At 38.5% G+C, this 14741-nt stretch overlaps 1 protein-coding gene across 6 annotated transcripts in view; it reads left to right on the forward strand.

Moving 5' to 3' along the window:
* The window catches only part of ANKRD12 (ankyrin repeat domain 12), a 63782-nt gene that overhangs the window by 40846 nt on the left and 8195 nt on the right, over positions 1 to 14741 (forward strand). For all 6 annotated transcript variants that reach the window (XM_068671617.1, XM_068671619.1, XM_068671621.1 and 3 more), the window contains 3 exons: positions 1490 to 1632; positions 2939 to 3086; positions 5227 to 9896. In XM_068671617.1, the coding sequence (XP_068527718.1) occupies positions 1490 to 1632; positions 2939 to 3086; positions 5227 to 9896 (4961 nt within the window). The remainder of the gene's footprint in view (positions 1 to 1489; positions 1633 to 2938; positions 3087 to 5226; positions 9897 to 14741) is intronic.

Below are 14741 nucleotides of genomic sequence, written 5' to 3' on the forward strand. Positions count from 1 at the left end.
TGAGTCACGATTGGACAAAAAGTATGAATTTAGGATGCAGTGAAGTTTAGAGAATTAGAGTTTTTTAGCTAAGAAGCTGGCAGAACTAAAGGAGGAGAAAATGAATTAGTAATGGAGGAAGTAACCCTGCTCATGGGGTATCTGCCAGAACAATACTGCTGTGTGAGAACAGGAGTAAAGGAAACAGATGTTGAGAGCAAGCCAGGACTAGTGTTGGCCGGCTGGACGTTTTGATAGGATAGAAAGGCAAAGCAGTAAAACACAGGGAAGAATGAATTATGGAGAAAATTAAGTATGACATTGTTAGGGGGAAGAAGGCAGGGATCAAAGGGCTGGAAGCAGAACAGTGTTTTCACTATGGGATAGTGGGAAAGGGGCAGATGACAAGAAAATGGAAAGAAGAAGGTGGTAGCCAGGCAGTGCTGGAAGTGAACGATCCACGTGATGATGGGGGAAAAAAAATTAATTTACAAATAATAGGAAGTGTTTTGCTACAGAGTAAGTTAGAAGTTGCTTTTTTGTTTGTTTGTTTTTTGCTGCTGCTGTCAGTTTTATTTTTTAAACAAGTGGAAGGTCAGAAGTTCAGTAAGAGATGAAGATGAGGAATTTCCTTGGTGAAGTATTGGATAAATCATGGGTTTCTGAACAGAGGCACAGGACCATTACTTACAAAATGTGGAGTATAGTGAGTAAACTCTTCCAGACTTGCACCGGTTATTTAAGACAGAAGTTGAATCCTTTTCCAGAGCTAGTCTTTGGAAAGTCATCAAAAATAGCCTGGAAGTTCAGGATAGCTATGAAATGGGATGCATCCAGTTGGGAAGAGGAGATTGAGGTATGGAATGTAGTATGTGTGGGTTTGGATTTCTCATCATCTTCACTTGAGGCTCTGCTGCAAAAAAAATGAGCAGTGAGTTTGAGATTATCAATGTGAAATCAAAATTGCTAAGGACTAATATTCTAAGAAGTATCTGGAGGAAGTTCCCTGCCAGTATTTGTTAACAGCTTGCTATCTTGACTAATCATTGCTGAATGTTATTAGTGATACTTGGTACATGTTCAATGGCTCTAAATGTACGCTTGTTGTAGCAATTTCCATATTTCCCAATAGTATGATTGGTAATCTGTTTCTATATATAATGATGATATTTATATATACCTAATAATGCAATCTAGTATGTACTCATAAAAGAATTTCTAACATGTTTAGTCTGGGGATTTTATGCCAGGTTTTTCATTTATTTGATTATTGATTTCTCTGTTCAGTGTATTCATGGTAAAATTTATAACTTATTGCTGTGAGAGCCAGGATTGGTAAAACATGTATTCATTAAACAGATGGCATTACTTTCCTCTGAACTGGTGTATGAATGTGTATTGAAATGTTTCAAGGCCATAGATTGATAGTACAGTAGAAAACCAAACCAAAAACAAACAAACAAACAAAACTTTGACCTTTCAAACTTACACTGACCACTCTTTCTTACAGGTTGGACACCACTGCATGAAGCTTGCAATGTTGGTTACTATGATGTTGCTAAAGTCCTGATAGCAGCAGGAGCTGACGTGAACACGCAGGGCTTGGATGATGATACTCCACTTCATGATTCTGCTAGCAGTGGGCATAGAAATGTGAGTGTGCTGTGAGAGCAGGGGAAGTATCTAAGTTGTCTGAAATACTCAGTCGTTACAACAAATCCTAACTGTCCGGATAGGTCTCGCAGGGTTTTATAATGCTGCTTCTGCTGTTCTAGGGACATCTTAATTTTTTTTGTTTTGCTTTGTTACATCTTGCTCTTCACTGTAATGCTATTGCAAGATGCCTTGTGCTAGCACCTGCTTCTTAAATATTTAAAATTTCACATTATTTTAAATAAATACACATTTTAATGAACTTTAAGACTGGTGCTGTATAGAATTCTCAATAAGAAAATGTCTCCAAACTCTCTCTCTCATATAATACTTATATTTTATGTTTATTACAGAATATATAATCAGTATTGTACAGTATAATAATTGATATTTTCTATTGTAATGTTATTATATGAATAATTGTGTTATTCATATACGCAACAATCTGTGAAATTTCCACTAAGTGTTTAGTAATGGTTTCTTACGGGTATCAAAACGGAAGTGGTCTTTAGGTGGAGTGCTCATAGAATTGTAGTAGAGGTTTGGAGAACAGAATGTCTTGCTTATCTGGTCTTGGTATATATATCTGTGACCATCTCAGTAGCATGTATCAGAAAAGTTTGAAGTTTCTTGTGAGCATGTCACTGTCTGCTGGATTTCCCCATTCTTAGCATGCAGGACAAAAAAAAAAAAGTAACTGATACTGGATACTGTCATGAAAATGCAGTGGCCGTGTTATCGTTGCCTTTTAACACTTCTGGCCATGATGACAGACATAGGTGATTTCACAGTATGGTAACGGTTGGGTATGGGGAGTAGTTTGTTCCTCCAGTGACGCTTAGATCTCCAACAGGGCTTTTCCGAAATACTATGCAAACCAATAATACTGCTGCTTGAGAAACCTTTCCTGTCTGTTAAATAGTTAAATGCTGTAAAACTTGGAGCAAGGAGGTGAACTGCGTGCACAGGATTAGAGAGCTTGGTAGGTGAGGAACCAGCTAAATGGTACAAATTGATGCCAGAACAGTGAGAAAGATGTCAGTGTTGCTGTTCTTTATGATGATATTGTATCTGTGTGATCACGGACAACTTTCTTTAGTCTTCCCCATACGCTCTTTTAACAAGCATATTACATACTTGGATTTTACATTTCAGTTGTTGAAGTCTTGCTTTGTGGTATCAACTTCAGAGACAGGTGTTTGGAATTATGTGGCACATTATCTGCCTTTTCTGTCCAATGGAAGGTTTTTATACTGGTAAATTAATGTTGTAGAAAACCTCAACGTTCTTCTATTTAATGCTGTAGATTGTGAAGTTGTTGCTTCGACATGGTGGAAATCCATTTCAAGCCAATAAGCATGGGGAGAGACCTGTTGATGTCGCTGAAACTGAAGAGTTGGAAATGCTATTGAAAAGAGAAGTGCCTATCTCTGATGATGAGGACAGCTGCTCAGGTAAAAGTAGGCATTTCACTGCATAATTAAAGTGCATCAATTCATCTGAAATTAGGTGTTTTTAATCTTTTGCGTAGTGTTAGAAAGGAAGAATTGCTGTAAATAGCAAGTGCAATTTTTAAGGTTGTTTTCTACTTGGAGTTTTAGAAGTGATTTTCAATTTTTTCTGTTGAATTGATTTCTCCTTTTTTTTTTTTTTGTCTTTATCTCCATCTCTCTTCATTAATTCCTTTCCACCATCCAAATCAAGCTTACCTCAGAGTGGTGGTTTTATCAGAGAAAAAATACAGAGGAAAATACCATATTTACTAGAATACAAGGAGGTTCCTGAGAGGTCTCCTTGGGGAAAAATATCCCCCGAAGTCACTTCATATCCTCAGTGGAAGAATTGCGATCTAAGAGATATATATGAGGAGAAGGAAGAAAGAAGCAGCAACTGCTTTATAGGAAGAGGGTAAAAGGAAGGCACAAACAATCTGCAAAGAGTGATTAGAGCTAAAGACAGGAGGAGGATGACACGTACATATTAGAGATGGGGAGGGAGGAATAAAAAATTGATAGCGTGAACTAGCAATATATTCTGGATGCTGAAGCTAATGCAGAAAATAATGACGACTTCAAGGTTCTATTTTATTGGTACTGTGTAAAATACAAAGCAGCTGAGAAGCTTCCTAGCAAGATACACTTCTTAACCATTGCTTACTGGCAGTTGGTTCACAGAGGATGCTATGGGAAATGAGGGGGAATTTTGCAGCAGAATGTATTTTTTACTTCTTTCAAAATTCTAATGCATTGAAACTGCTTCATTATTTCCTTATGCTATTATTTCAAACTCTTTTGTTGCTTCTTATTTGGTATGTGAATTCTCTAGAGATAGTACTAAATGTCACTGAATTCAATTCTTTTAAAAAAACAAATGGATAGATTCATCTGGAGAGGCTTGGCTTGGGACCTTATCTAGAAGGAGCAATACATCCAGAAAGATTTCTAAAAGATTTTTGATTTCTAAATTTTCACATGATCAGTTAGTGATAACACTGCATATGTTGTGTAAAATTTAACTTGAGGAACAGTTCAGAGATTTGTGCTCCTGACTTGCAAGTCAGGATGCCCAGGACATCATACTTGCTTCACACTGTGCACTCATATAGCAGAGATCAGTTGTAGAGAATTATAGCAGAGCCTACTTTAGGCTGTCTGCATCACGTGTTTAAAGATTCATAAGGTAATTTCTTTACACCAGCAGTTCTTTGTCTTTTAAGAATTAAACTCATCAACTGTTGAAACAAGGTACTTTGACTGAAATAGTTCATGTGGAGGAGAACGTGGTTTAGTTGTTAGAGAGCATGAGAGTTGATGAATTCCTCTGGGAATGAATCATCACTGAAGGATGCCCTTGAGAAAAAGGTTTTGCAGGCACTGCACATAATAGATGAGGTTTGCTAAATTTAAAGAGTTGCTTGTATTAGATTGGGATATGAACGGTAATCAATGTCTTTATGTACCTGGGTGACACCTGTGAAGTGTGAGGGTTTCTCTCGATTTTGCTTGAAAAGCCTAATTCTAGTAAGAAAGTGTATTATGTGTTTCGAGGGTGTTTTCTTCTTTCAGTTATTTAGCACTATGACTGACGTCTTGTTTCGTTACCCTTTTGTTCATATGGTAGACCTCTTAGGGATACAAATGGAGATTAAAATAAGATTAATGCTTTTATAAAATGTACTGAAACTCATGAATTAATGGTCTGACATGACTTCTGTTGCTAAAAATTCTGTATGTCTGTCACTCTTTCTTCAATCTTTATTTTCATATTTACTTGGAAAAATTCATAATCTTATAGAAAAAAACACTAAGAATCTTGCTTCATACAAAAACGTTAATGGATTTCAGAGCATGTTTTAAGATATTTGAGCATATTGGTAGGAACTATGCGATTTTAAATCTTGGTATGTTTTGGTTTGGTTTCTGTGAGGATCAATTATTATGTGACAAGAACAGCAGCAATGGTGATCACTTTTTTGAATAGACCATGTTCCTAATGATATTCTTTTTATATACTTTTCTGTAAAATTTCCATTTTTGTCCTGAACTGAAAAATGTCCAATTAACATTCAACTAATTTCTGTTTTTCTCAATCTAGAATCTGAAGAAGCTCCATCTGTAAATCTTTCCAGTGTAGAGGGGAATGTTGATTCAGAAGTAGAGAAAGACTCTGTAGCCAATGAAAGCAAACAAACGGTCCCTAGTAAGGCACCACTTCCATCTGCTCATGATGAGTATGAGTTTAAAGATGATGATGAAGATGAAATGAAAAAAATGATTGATGACAGACATATTCTTAGAAAAGACGTAAGGAAAGAGGATGAGCCTGAAGTTGAAAAGAACAGCTTATTTGTGAAACAGGAAAAGGTTGTCATTTCAAAATCACTTAAAAACAAGAAACAGAAACCATCTAGAGTTTTATATTCAAGTTCTGAAAGTTCAGATGAAGAAATACTTCAGGACAAGAAAATAGTCTCTCCTTGCTCTATTTCAGAGACAGCAAATTCTGATGTAAGAGTGAAGAAGGAATATATTGTTACAAATGAACACAAACAAAAAGGCAAAGTTAAAAGGAAAGTAAAAAATCAAAGTAAAAATAAAGAGAATCAAGAACTAAAGCAAGAAAAAGAAAATGCTAGAGTAACAAATATAGCTGCTTCTGTCTTAGATTCTTTAGATAAAACTAGAGAGGAAGAAACTTTTAAGAAGTCTTTCAGCCCAAAAGAAGATTCTTCTTTACACCTATTTCACATTACTGCTGGCAAATCTCCTAAGCATCCCTGTGGATTAAGTGAAAAGCAAGCAACAGCATTAAAGCAAGAAAACACCAAAACTTGCTTATCACCAGGAGGCTCTGAAATAACATTGCAATCCGAATTAGTTCGGTATGATCACAACACTGATTCTGACTATCTGGTAGAAAGTTCTAGTGGCAAATCTTGCAAGCATAAAGAAAAAAGCAAGCATCATCAGAAAGATTTTCAGTTAGAATTTGGTGAAAAATCTAGTCCTAAAATTAAAGATGAAGATAATAGCCCAACGTTTGAGAACTCGGAGTATACCCTGAGAAAGATTGACAAGGAAGGTAAAGCATTTAAAAAGCATAAATTAAAGCACAAAGAAAGAGAAAAGGATAAGCACAAGAAGGAGCAGGATGGGGAAAAGGAAAAACATAAACACAAAGATAAAGAAGTCCAAAGAAGTATTGAATTTGACAGAGAATTTTGGAAAGAGAACTTTTTCAAAAGTGATGAAACTGATGATATGTTGTTAAATATAGAACATGAATCTCTTTCTTCAGACAGAAAATCAAAGTTGGAAAAAGCTTTGTCAAAAGAAGACAAGGTAGTTAAGGAGAGACAGTTCCACAAGGAGAGAAATGCTAGAGAAGAAAGAGAGAAAGAGAAGAGCAAAAAGGAAAACGAGAGGTTTCTTAAGGATGAAAAAATAAAAGATACAAAAGAAGAAAAGGAAATTACACTTGCAGATAAAGAAATGGAATTGTTCTGCCTTAGTGTTAAAGATGAGGTGATCAGCATGCACTTAATAGAAAAGGAAACAGATACTGAAAAGCAAGAAAAGAATTTAAAAGAAAATAAAGAAAGGACTGAAAAGCGAACCTCAGCCAAAGAAAAAGATGCTGACAAGATGGAAAGAAAAAATGCAGAAAAAGAGAAAAAAGTAAAACATGAATACAAGACAGAGAAAGCAGAAGTAAATGAAGCTGTAGAGAAAGGAAAGGAAAAGCCCAATTTCCAGCAAGCAGAAAGATGCCATAAGGAAAACGATAAAATTAAAAGCACAGCTACTCTTAAAAAAACTGATGACAAAGAAAAAAATAAAGAAAAGGCTGATAAGAAGCACGACAAAGAAAAAGTTGATAAAGAAAAACATTTGGCTGACAGCAAAGAAAAACACTGCATTGAAAGAAAAGTGAAACAGTCTGAAAAAGAATCTGAATATACTAAGTCAGAAAAAAATAGAACTAAAGACAAAGAAAAGGAATCTGAAAAAAAAGACAAATCCAAAGACAAAGAGAGCTCAGCAGTGGCAAACTCAAAACACATGCAAGAAGAAAGAAGATGTAGTATTACAGAAGGTAACAAAACAACGCATGACAAATTGTCGTCTTTGAAAGAAAAACCAAAAGACGATTTGTTGAAAACTCCAGACGGTAGAGAGAAGGATAAAAAAGATAAAGACATAGACAGATACAAAGAGAGAGACAAACATAAAGATAAACTGCATCAAAGTGGTTTACATAAGCTAAAACTTGAACATGAGAAACTTAAGCCTAAACCATCTCCTGCACCAAAGGATGCTCGGCCTAAAGAGAAAAGATTAGTCAATGATGATTTAATGCAGACTAGTTTTGAAAGAATGCTTAGCCTTAAAGATCTGGAAATAGAGCAGTGGCATAGAAAACACAAAGAAAAAATAAAACAGAAAGAGAAGGAGCGCTTAAGAAACCGCACTTGTTTAGAACTCAACAAGATGAAAGAAAAACCCAAACAGTCATTAGCTGAAGTGAAAAGCAAAGAACTGATTCGTTCGAAAAGCTCAGAGCTGCCAGATGTTTGCACGAAGGAAAAACAGCAGAAAGACGCTACAAGTAGTAGGTCTCAGTCAGTAGATACAAGAAATGTAAATGTCATAAGGCCTTTGTTGGTTTTAGATAATTTAAATAAATCCCCCAAATCAGAAAGTGAGAAGATGGGCCTGAGCTCCAAATCGGTGTCCATGGTTTCAGTTGCGAGCTCTGAGGATTCTTGCCATACCACAGTAACTACTCCGAGGCCTGTAATTGAATATGATTCAGATGTCATGCTAGAAGGTTCTGAATCCCAAACGCCTTTTTCACAATCGCCGTTTTTGGCAAGTGCCAAATCACCAGCCCTTCTTGAAAGAGAGGCCGATGGCGTTACCGAGTTGCCAGATCGGATTAAGCCGCCTTTCGCAAACAGGCTTCCACCAGCATACATTAGATCGGCATCTGTTGAAGACGTCAAACTGGTTTTAAATGAGTGTAGACCTGTCGTAGAGGTTCGAAGATGCAGCATGCCCGCTGCTGTGCCTGAACACAGCAGACAGCCTCGAATATCAGAAGAAAACCAGAATCCTCAACTGTCGATTCAGACATACGTGAGCACTTCTCCTAAACCAGAACTACCATGTAGCGTGCCCGAGAGAGACTTTCAGTGCAGTATGTCTGGTTTGCAGTCATCCCCAGCTGGAACTGGTAGCAACAAGCAGGTAACAGTGGGTACGAGTATCATTAAAAATGTTGTTCAGATGAGCCCTTCAGAAGAACGCAATACGCATTTAGAGCCATGTAGTCAAAGTGGTGTGACTCAGCCAGCCAAACCGTGGGATGTGCCTTTTGACAGACTTAATTCATTAAACAGTGAGTATAACAGCTCAGGTTACGGTGTATCAGAGCAAGATACTAATAATGTTATAGCAATGCACAGTTCTGAAAACAGGACTTTAAAAGAACAAAAAGTATCTGAATTTTTGCCTCAGCATGCTGAAAGCAAGGGAAATTCCGGTTCTCAAGAATCTGCATCATTTTTTCCTTCACAGTCGCCTTGTTCTTTACCTATTCAGCCACTCCCAGATATGTCTAAACACATTTCTTTACCAGGCAATAGCAGTCAAGATTCATTATTTGTACAACAACAAAGTGTAGTTCAAGCTGCATCTTCTGCTTTGAGTATAGATGCTAGTAGTACCAGAGAGATGGAAAACAGTTTCTTCTCCTCAAACAGTAAGAAGCCTGATGCACCTATTGCTGTATATTCTGAGAGCTCTGTGAAAGCTACTTCACAGAGCTGTGAAAGGGTGAATGATTTACCTGTGGTATTGTTAGAAAAAGATAGTCCTGAATGTGATGGCAGTTCACAATTAAATGTAAATTTGTATGCATTCAATAAAGTTGTTTGCAAGAATGCTCAGATTGAAGCAGATGGTAACACAGCAGATATTGCAGACATTAGAAATGAAAAAGGACAGCAAGAAAATTTGGTTTCAGTACATGTTGTTAATAATAAAGCTGACACTGATCTCTGTGAACTAAGTTCAGGAATGTCAGGAATTGGGAACGAATCAGCTAATAAAAAACCCTGTGCTGAAGACAGAGACGATGTGTTGACAGATGATCCACCACAGTACCCTTTATCCAACTTGGAAAATAGTTCACAACAGATTATACAGGAAGAGGTGCATAAATACAGCCAAATAGTTAAACTAGAGGAAGAAATTGCTGAGGATCAGAAGGTGGAACAGCAAGAAGTACCTCAAAGAATCACGAGAAACAGAGCAAATTTGCTTGCAAACCAGGGCAAGCAGAATCCTGTCAGCTGCATGCAGACATTAGAAAAAGAGACTGACTCATCAGCATCTCTGAAAGGAAGGATTAGATTAACTGAAGATGAAGATGCTCAGGTACATCATCCACGTAAAAGAAAGGTGTCTCGTGTGCCTCAGCCTGTGCAAGTGAACCCTTCTTTACTGCAAGCTAAAGAGAAAACCCAGCAGTCGCTGGCAGCTATTGTTGATTCTTTGAAACTCGAAGAGATTCAGCCATACAGTTCCGAGAGAGCAAATCCATATTTTGAGTACTTGCACATAAGGAAGAAGATAGAAGAGAAGCGTAAATTACTGTGCAGTGTTATTCCTCAGGCACCTCAATATTATGATGAATATGTGACCTTCAATGGATCGTATCTACTGGATGGCAATCCCTTGAGCAAGATATGCATTCCAACTGTAAGTAACGTGGTCTTTAATTATGCAGTACAAGGAAAGGCATGTTTTGGTTTTATTTTTGTAACTTGCATGTATTTCCTAACTCGCTTCTGAATACTTGTGCTGAAAATAAGGTTGAAATATGTCAAATTAACATTGACTAGTAATGTCGTATTTAAAAGCCCCATTTGGTGGAAATAGAAACAGTAGAGTCAAAGTCATTACAATACAAACCATCATGCATGAAATCTGTGAGAGGCGAACAAATATATTTCAAAGTGTTTATTCCTGTAGAAACTACCATTTCAAAAGTAAGTTGTAAGGTCAGTTGTTTAGAGCTTCTCCAAATTTCTGCTGGAAATAATCTGGTTAAAAATTATTCAGTTCTAAGCTCTCCGTGGCTCTGGCATGGGCATATTCCTTATGACAGCAGAGAAGACGCTTATAATTTGGGACTCCTGTGTGCAAGGCAGCACAGAATTGCCTGCACAGAAGTGCAGTTAATATCTCTGTTTGCTGGGGAGGTGCCCCTATCTGACAATAACCTGGAACTGCTGGGCTCTACTTTGAAGTCAGCATAATCCTGGTAGCGTTCGACTCAAACTTCCTTTCCTTGCTCCTCAGCAGACCTGATACTGCGTGTAGGTGGGGGAAGAGGAAGGACCCAGCACATTGTGCATTGAGGGTTTTTTGCTAGCCGCCTTCGAGTATTGTTACTCCTGGGAGTAGAAGGAAGTTTTCTAGTTTTCCATCTGTTATCTGATGCTCTTTAACTGACTGTGACTACACTTAAACTTGTCTAGTTCTGAGGTAAAGCATACTGGCTTAAACCCATTTGAATGGTTTAAGCTGACACACTTAAGAGCTGAAATAGGCTGAGACCATGTGTTTGATTTCCCAGAATAGTTGTTTGGCTGATGTACAGCAGCTTGATAATGTCAGAATTCAGTAGGATTTGGTTGTATGCCCATTACTGTGTCAAGTTAAGGAGAAATCTGAGTTTAGGAGCAATGAGGAGACTATCCTAATCCTCTCATGGCAAAAATGCCTGAGCTTCTTTGTAGATCTGAAATCTCATGCGCACAGTCTAAGCATCCTGTCTTCAGTCTCTGTTTCTGAATGGCATAGTGTTACTGTGTTGGTTCAGTGAAGATAACTTGCTCCTACTTGAGATGCTGTAGAGCTTTCTCCAATTGAGTTGAAGATTATTTCTGATCAAGCAATGAACACAAATTTCATACATAAAAGTACATTTTAAAGCTTGTGCTTCATTCCAGAGGTAGTCATAATCTCCATGTAAGTTGTCTCCTCTGATTTTGTCCACTGTGCCCTCCATCTTCCTGAGAGAGGATGTATGTACATACTCTAACCTTGAGTTCTGTCTCATCTGATGGTGACCAGAGTTCTTTGAAATTAGGAAGCTCATTATAATCTGAGGGAATATGTGGGTAAGATGACCATTTTACTTGGTCTGTAACAAACTAGAATGTATTATGAGTTTTGTTACAACATACCAGACCGTCCTTGGCCTAGAAAACTTTCTAAGTAGCTGTTGCAGCCACAGGAGTATATCTTTATCACCAGAGGCAAAGATTTATTTTTTATAGCATGTACTTGACTAGCAGCTGCTGTTTCCAAGCTACAACTGAGTGTTCTGGCACCAAACTTCAGTGCTTAATTTGGGATAATTGGAAAGTGAAGAAATGCAGCTTACATTTTTCCATGATCCATCTTCTACCTGGGCAACGGACCTCATTTCCCTGTCATAAATGGCACTAGAAGAAAGGGAGGGTGATGACTTGGTATTTAGAACAACCTCGTTCTTCCCTTCCTGTCTCTTGATGTGTCTAATAGGGATTCTGTAGTTCATGAGGATAAATTTAAGTGGTTGTGTAGCCCAATTTCTCGGGTAAGTTATGTCCAGTAAATATCAGAGGTGAACACATGCTCCCCATTCTCATGGCTTTTAATTAATTTTAAAAGTTTTTTTCTTTTTAACAGGTTGACAAAAATGTGATTTGTATACTTGAAGGATTGCAGTTAGTGATTTTTATCTGGTTTAGATTTCTGGGCTGTTTCTTCCCTTCAGGCATTAAGAATGGGTGAAGCTTTTTACTTCCTATTGTTAGGAACATAAGGAAAAAATGCTGAAGATATTTTAAGCATTTTCATTTTGTTTCATCATCTAAATGCTTCTTTTGTTTAATTACTGTCACTTGTAGAAATAGACATTTTGGATTAAAACATCTTTTCATTTGGCCCCAGAACTGGACCCCACATCCCAGTGTGGCCTAATGCAGCCCAGGACACCCCTGGCCTTCTTAGCAGCAAGGTGAGCTTGGTGTCTACCAGGACTCCCAGGTCCTTTTTGGTCAGGCTGCTTCCCAGCTGGGTGCCCCAGCACGTGCTGGTGCCTGGGGTTGTTCCTCCCCAGGTACAGGACTTGGCTCTTCCCCTTCTTGATCCTCATGAGGTTCCTGCCAGCCCATTTCTCCAGCCTGTCCAGGTCCCTCTGGATGGCAGCACAACCCTCTGGTGTATCAGCCACTCCTCCCAGTTTGGAGTCATCTGCACGTGTTATTATGCATTATTATATGCATAATGTAACGTGCAACAGTAAAATGACCCTTCTGTTGGGATTGTTTCTGTATTTTTCCTTAGGTGATTCTCTGTTAACCTCATTCCTGCCTCACTCATACACAGACTACAGGAAGGCAGATATTTGTTCTTAAAGCATTGCTGTATTTTAGGTATCACTGTGTGAATGTCTGCATGAAGACAACATATTTAGCTCTGAGACTCGGAGCAGTTCGTGTAACGCACTGTTCTCTGCCTTGGAATTTTAATGACAGACTGCTGTGTATCTTGATGAACTTCAAACATCCTGTAGGTGGGAAGCACGAGATGGTGTGTTCAAGTTTGATTTCCACTACCTTGTTTATATACTGCAATTTATGACCCATATCACCTAAGGCTGTAATGATAGTCACATGTGAATTGTGGCTTCCCTCTTAGCAGTGCAAATGTGAAGTATAAGAGAGGTGATATTGGGTTAGTTCAAAACAGAAGGAAACAAATCTGAATCTTCTAAGACTTAATTTAAATTGTACTTAGCTATGTTGCCCTACGTCGGTGTGTTCACTGGGGTTTAGTCACCTTTATCTCTACTGCCTCCTGAGAAGAGGTGCCAAGGTTATTCATTTCCAGCTTTCCCTGGCTATCTAGCAGATACGTTTCTAATAAAAGGGATTCTGTCCAGTCTCCCTGGCATTGCTGTAGAAACTTAAGTGGTAAAGCTAATTTTAGTGATGTTACCAGAAGCTTGCTTCCTAAATAAATGAGATGGAACAGCAACAGAGCAGGCCAGTTGGCAAGGACAGATAGAGATGGAGAGAGCTGTATGCAAATAATCTTGGAAATTTTGTGTTTGTGTTAATCTGCTAGCTGAAGTGCTGCTCTTTCTTGCAGCAGCCACAAATGAGAACTGAAGGTTTACAGAATTAATCTTGTGGCAGTCGTTAAGAAGGACGCAAAGCATGCAAGAAACTTGTGTAATTTATTGTCATGTGTTGAAGGTGTTGCAGGTATGTCTTGATCCCTAACTGCTACCAAACAAAACCCTTCAGGTGTCTGCCTGCTAGTGCTGTGGAGCAAAGAGGTGAAGGGCTGGATGCTGCCCAGATTCCTTTGGTAGCTGCTCAGCCTAGGATTAGAGAGCGTGTGAGAAGGCAGGGGTCGTCTGTCCACCGGTGGTCTGTGTGGAGCCTGGGCCCCTTAAGAAACTGGTCTGATCATTTACTTGGGTTATACAAGAAACTGAGGTCACTTTTTCCTTGTGGCATCCTGTTTCATGCTCTCTTCTTGCAGTGCCAACGTATGTGGTCATCTTTTCCCTGCACACTTCTTGTTGTCTTCTTACTGGCGGCCTCTCTGAGCAGAGGATCAGTGAGACTCCTCTGGCTGTCCTCAGGTTCCCTTGAAACCTTTTACTTCAGTTTCCTTTGAGGCCAGAAAGTTCATTTCCTCTGTCCAAATCCGGCGTCAGTTCACAATCTGGGATTTCCAGTAGGTGGTGTCAGACTACTGGAATTCAGATTGCAGAATCTGGGGATCTGAGGCTTTCTTCCAGTCTTTCCAAAAAGAGAGGGGGAGAAATTATTTGGAGGGATCACAGGAAACAAATTCAGTCCAGTACTGAGCTTTATGTTTTGGAAGACAAGGTAAGGCTTACTGGAGTCAAGTGTTTAAAAATTTATCCAGAGGCTGTAGTAATCTCTGGGATCATAAATATCTCTCGTTGCTTTTCATACTGCTCGTAGTGTTTGCACAGAGTTGCTGAGAGTTTGCAGGGAGTGTTTGGGGTTCAACCTTCATTGGAAGGCCACAATTATTGCAATTCAGAAGCCCTCAGCCTGGTGGCACGGTTCTTCTAGCATGGTTGGATCTCTAGAATGCACATTTATGTCCTACAAGGAAATGAAATTTCAATTTTGAAACAGAGTCAAGGCATGGTTAATCAACATCCTGAGTTGCAAAAGAAATCTGTCAGCAAGAGCTAAACTTTAGTGCCTTTTGATTTACGGTTTTAGGGTGCCACCTGCTGCTTGAAATGACTTTATTGTGCCATGGGTCTTAGTGAGATTGGCTACTGAAAACTTGCTAGCTACTAGGTGGCATGAAACTTCCATTTTCTTTTTTAAGTACTGGTTAGAAAATACAGATGTGGCTAATCAGTAATCTAATAAAACAGTTCTGGGATCTGAAAAACACTTTTATTAAAAGCTGTTGTGCAATAGCAGCTTCACAGAGGTGAGAGTTTTCTTTTATATTTAAATAAAGTGCATACAAGTTCACTGTCTAAATAAT

This window comes from Anas acuta, chromosome 2 (genome assembly GCF_963932015.1).
Source record: "Anas acuta chromosome 2, bAnaAcu1.1, whole genome shotgun sequence".
Lineage (NCBI taxonomy): Eukaryota > Metazoa > Chordata > Aves > Anseriformes > Anatidae > Anas > Anas acuta.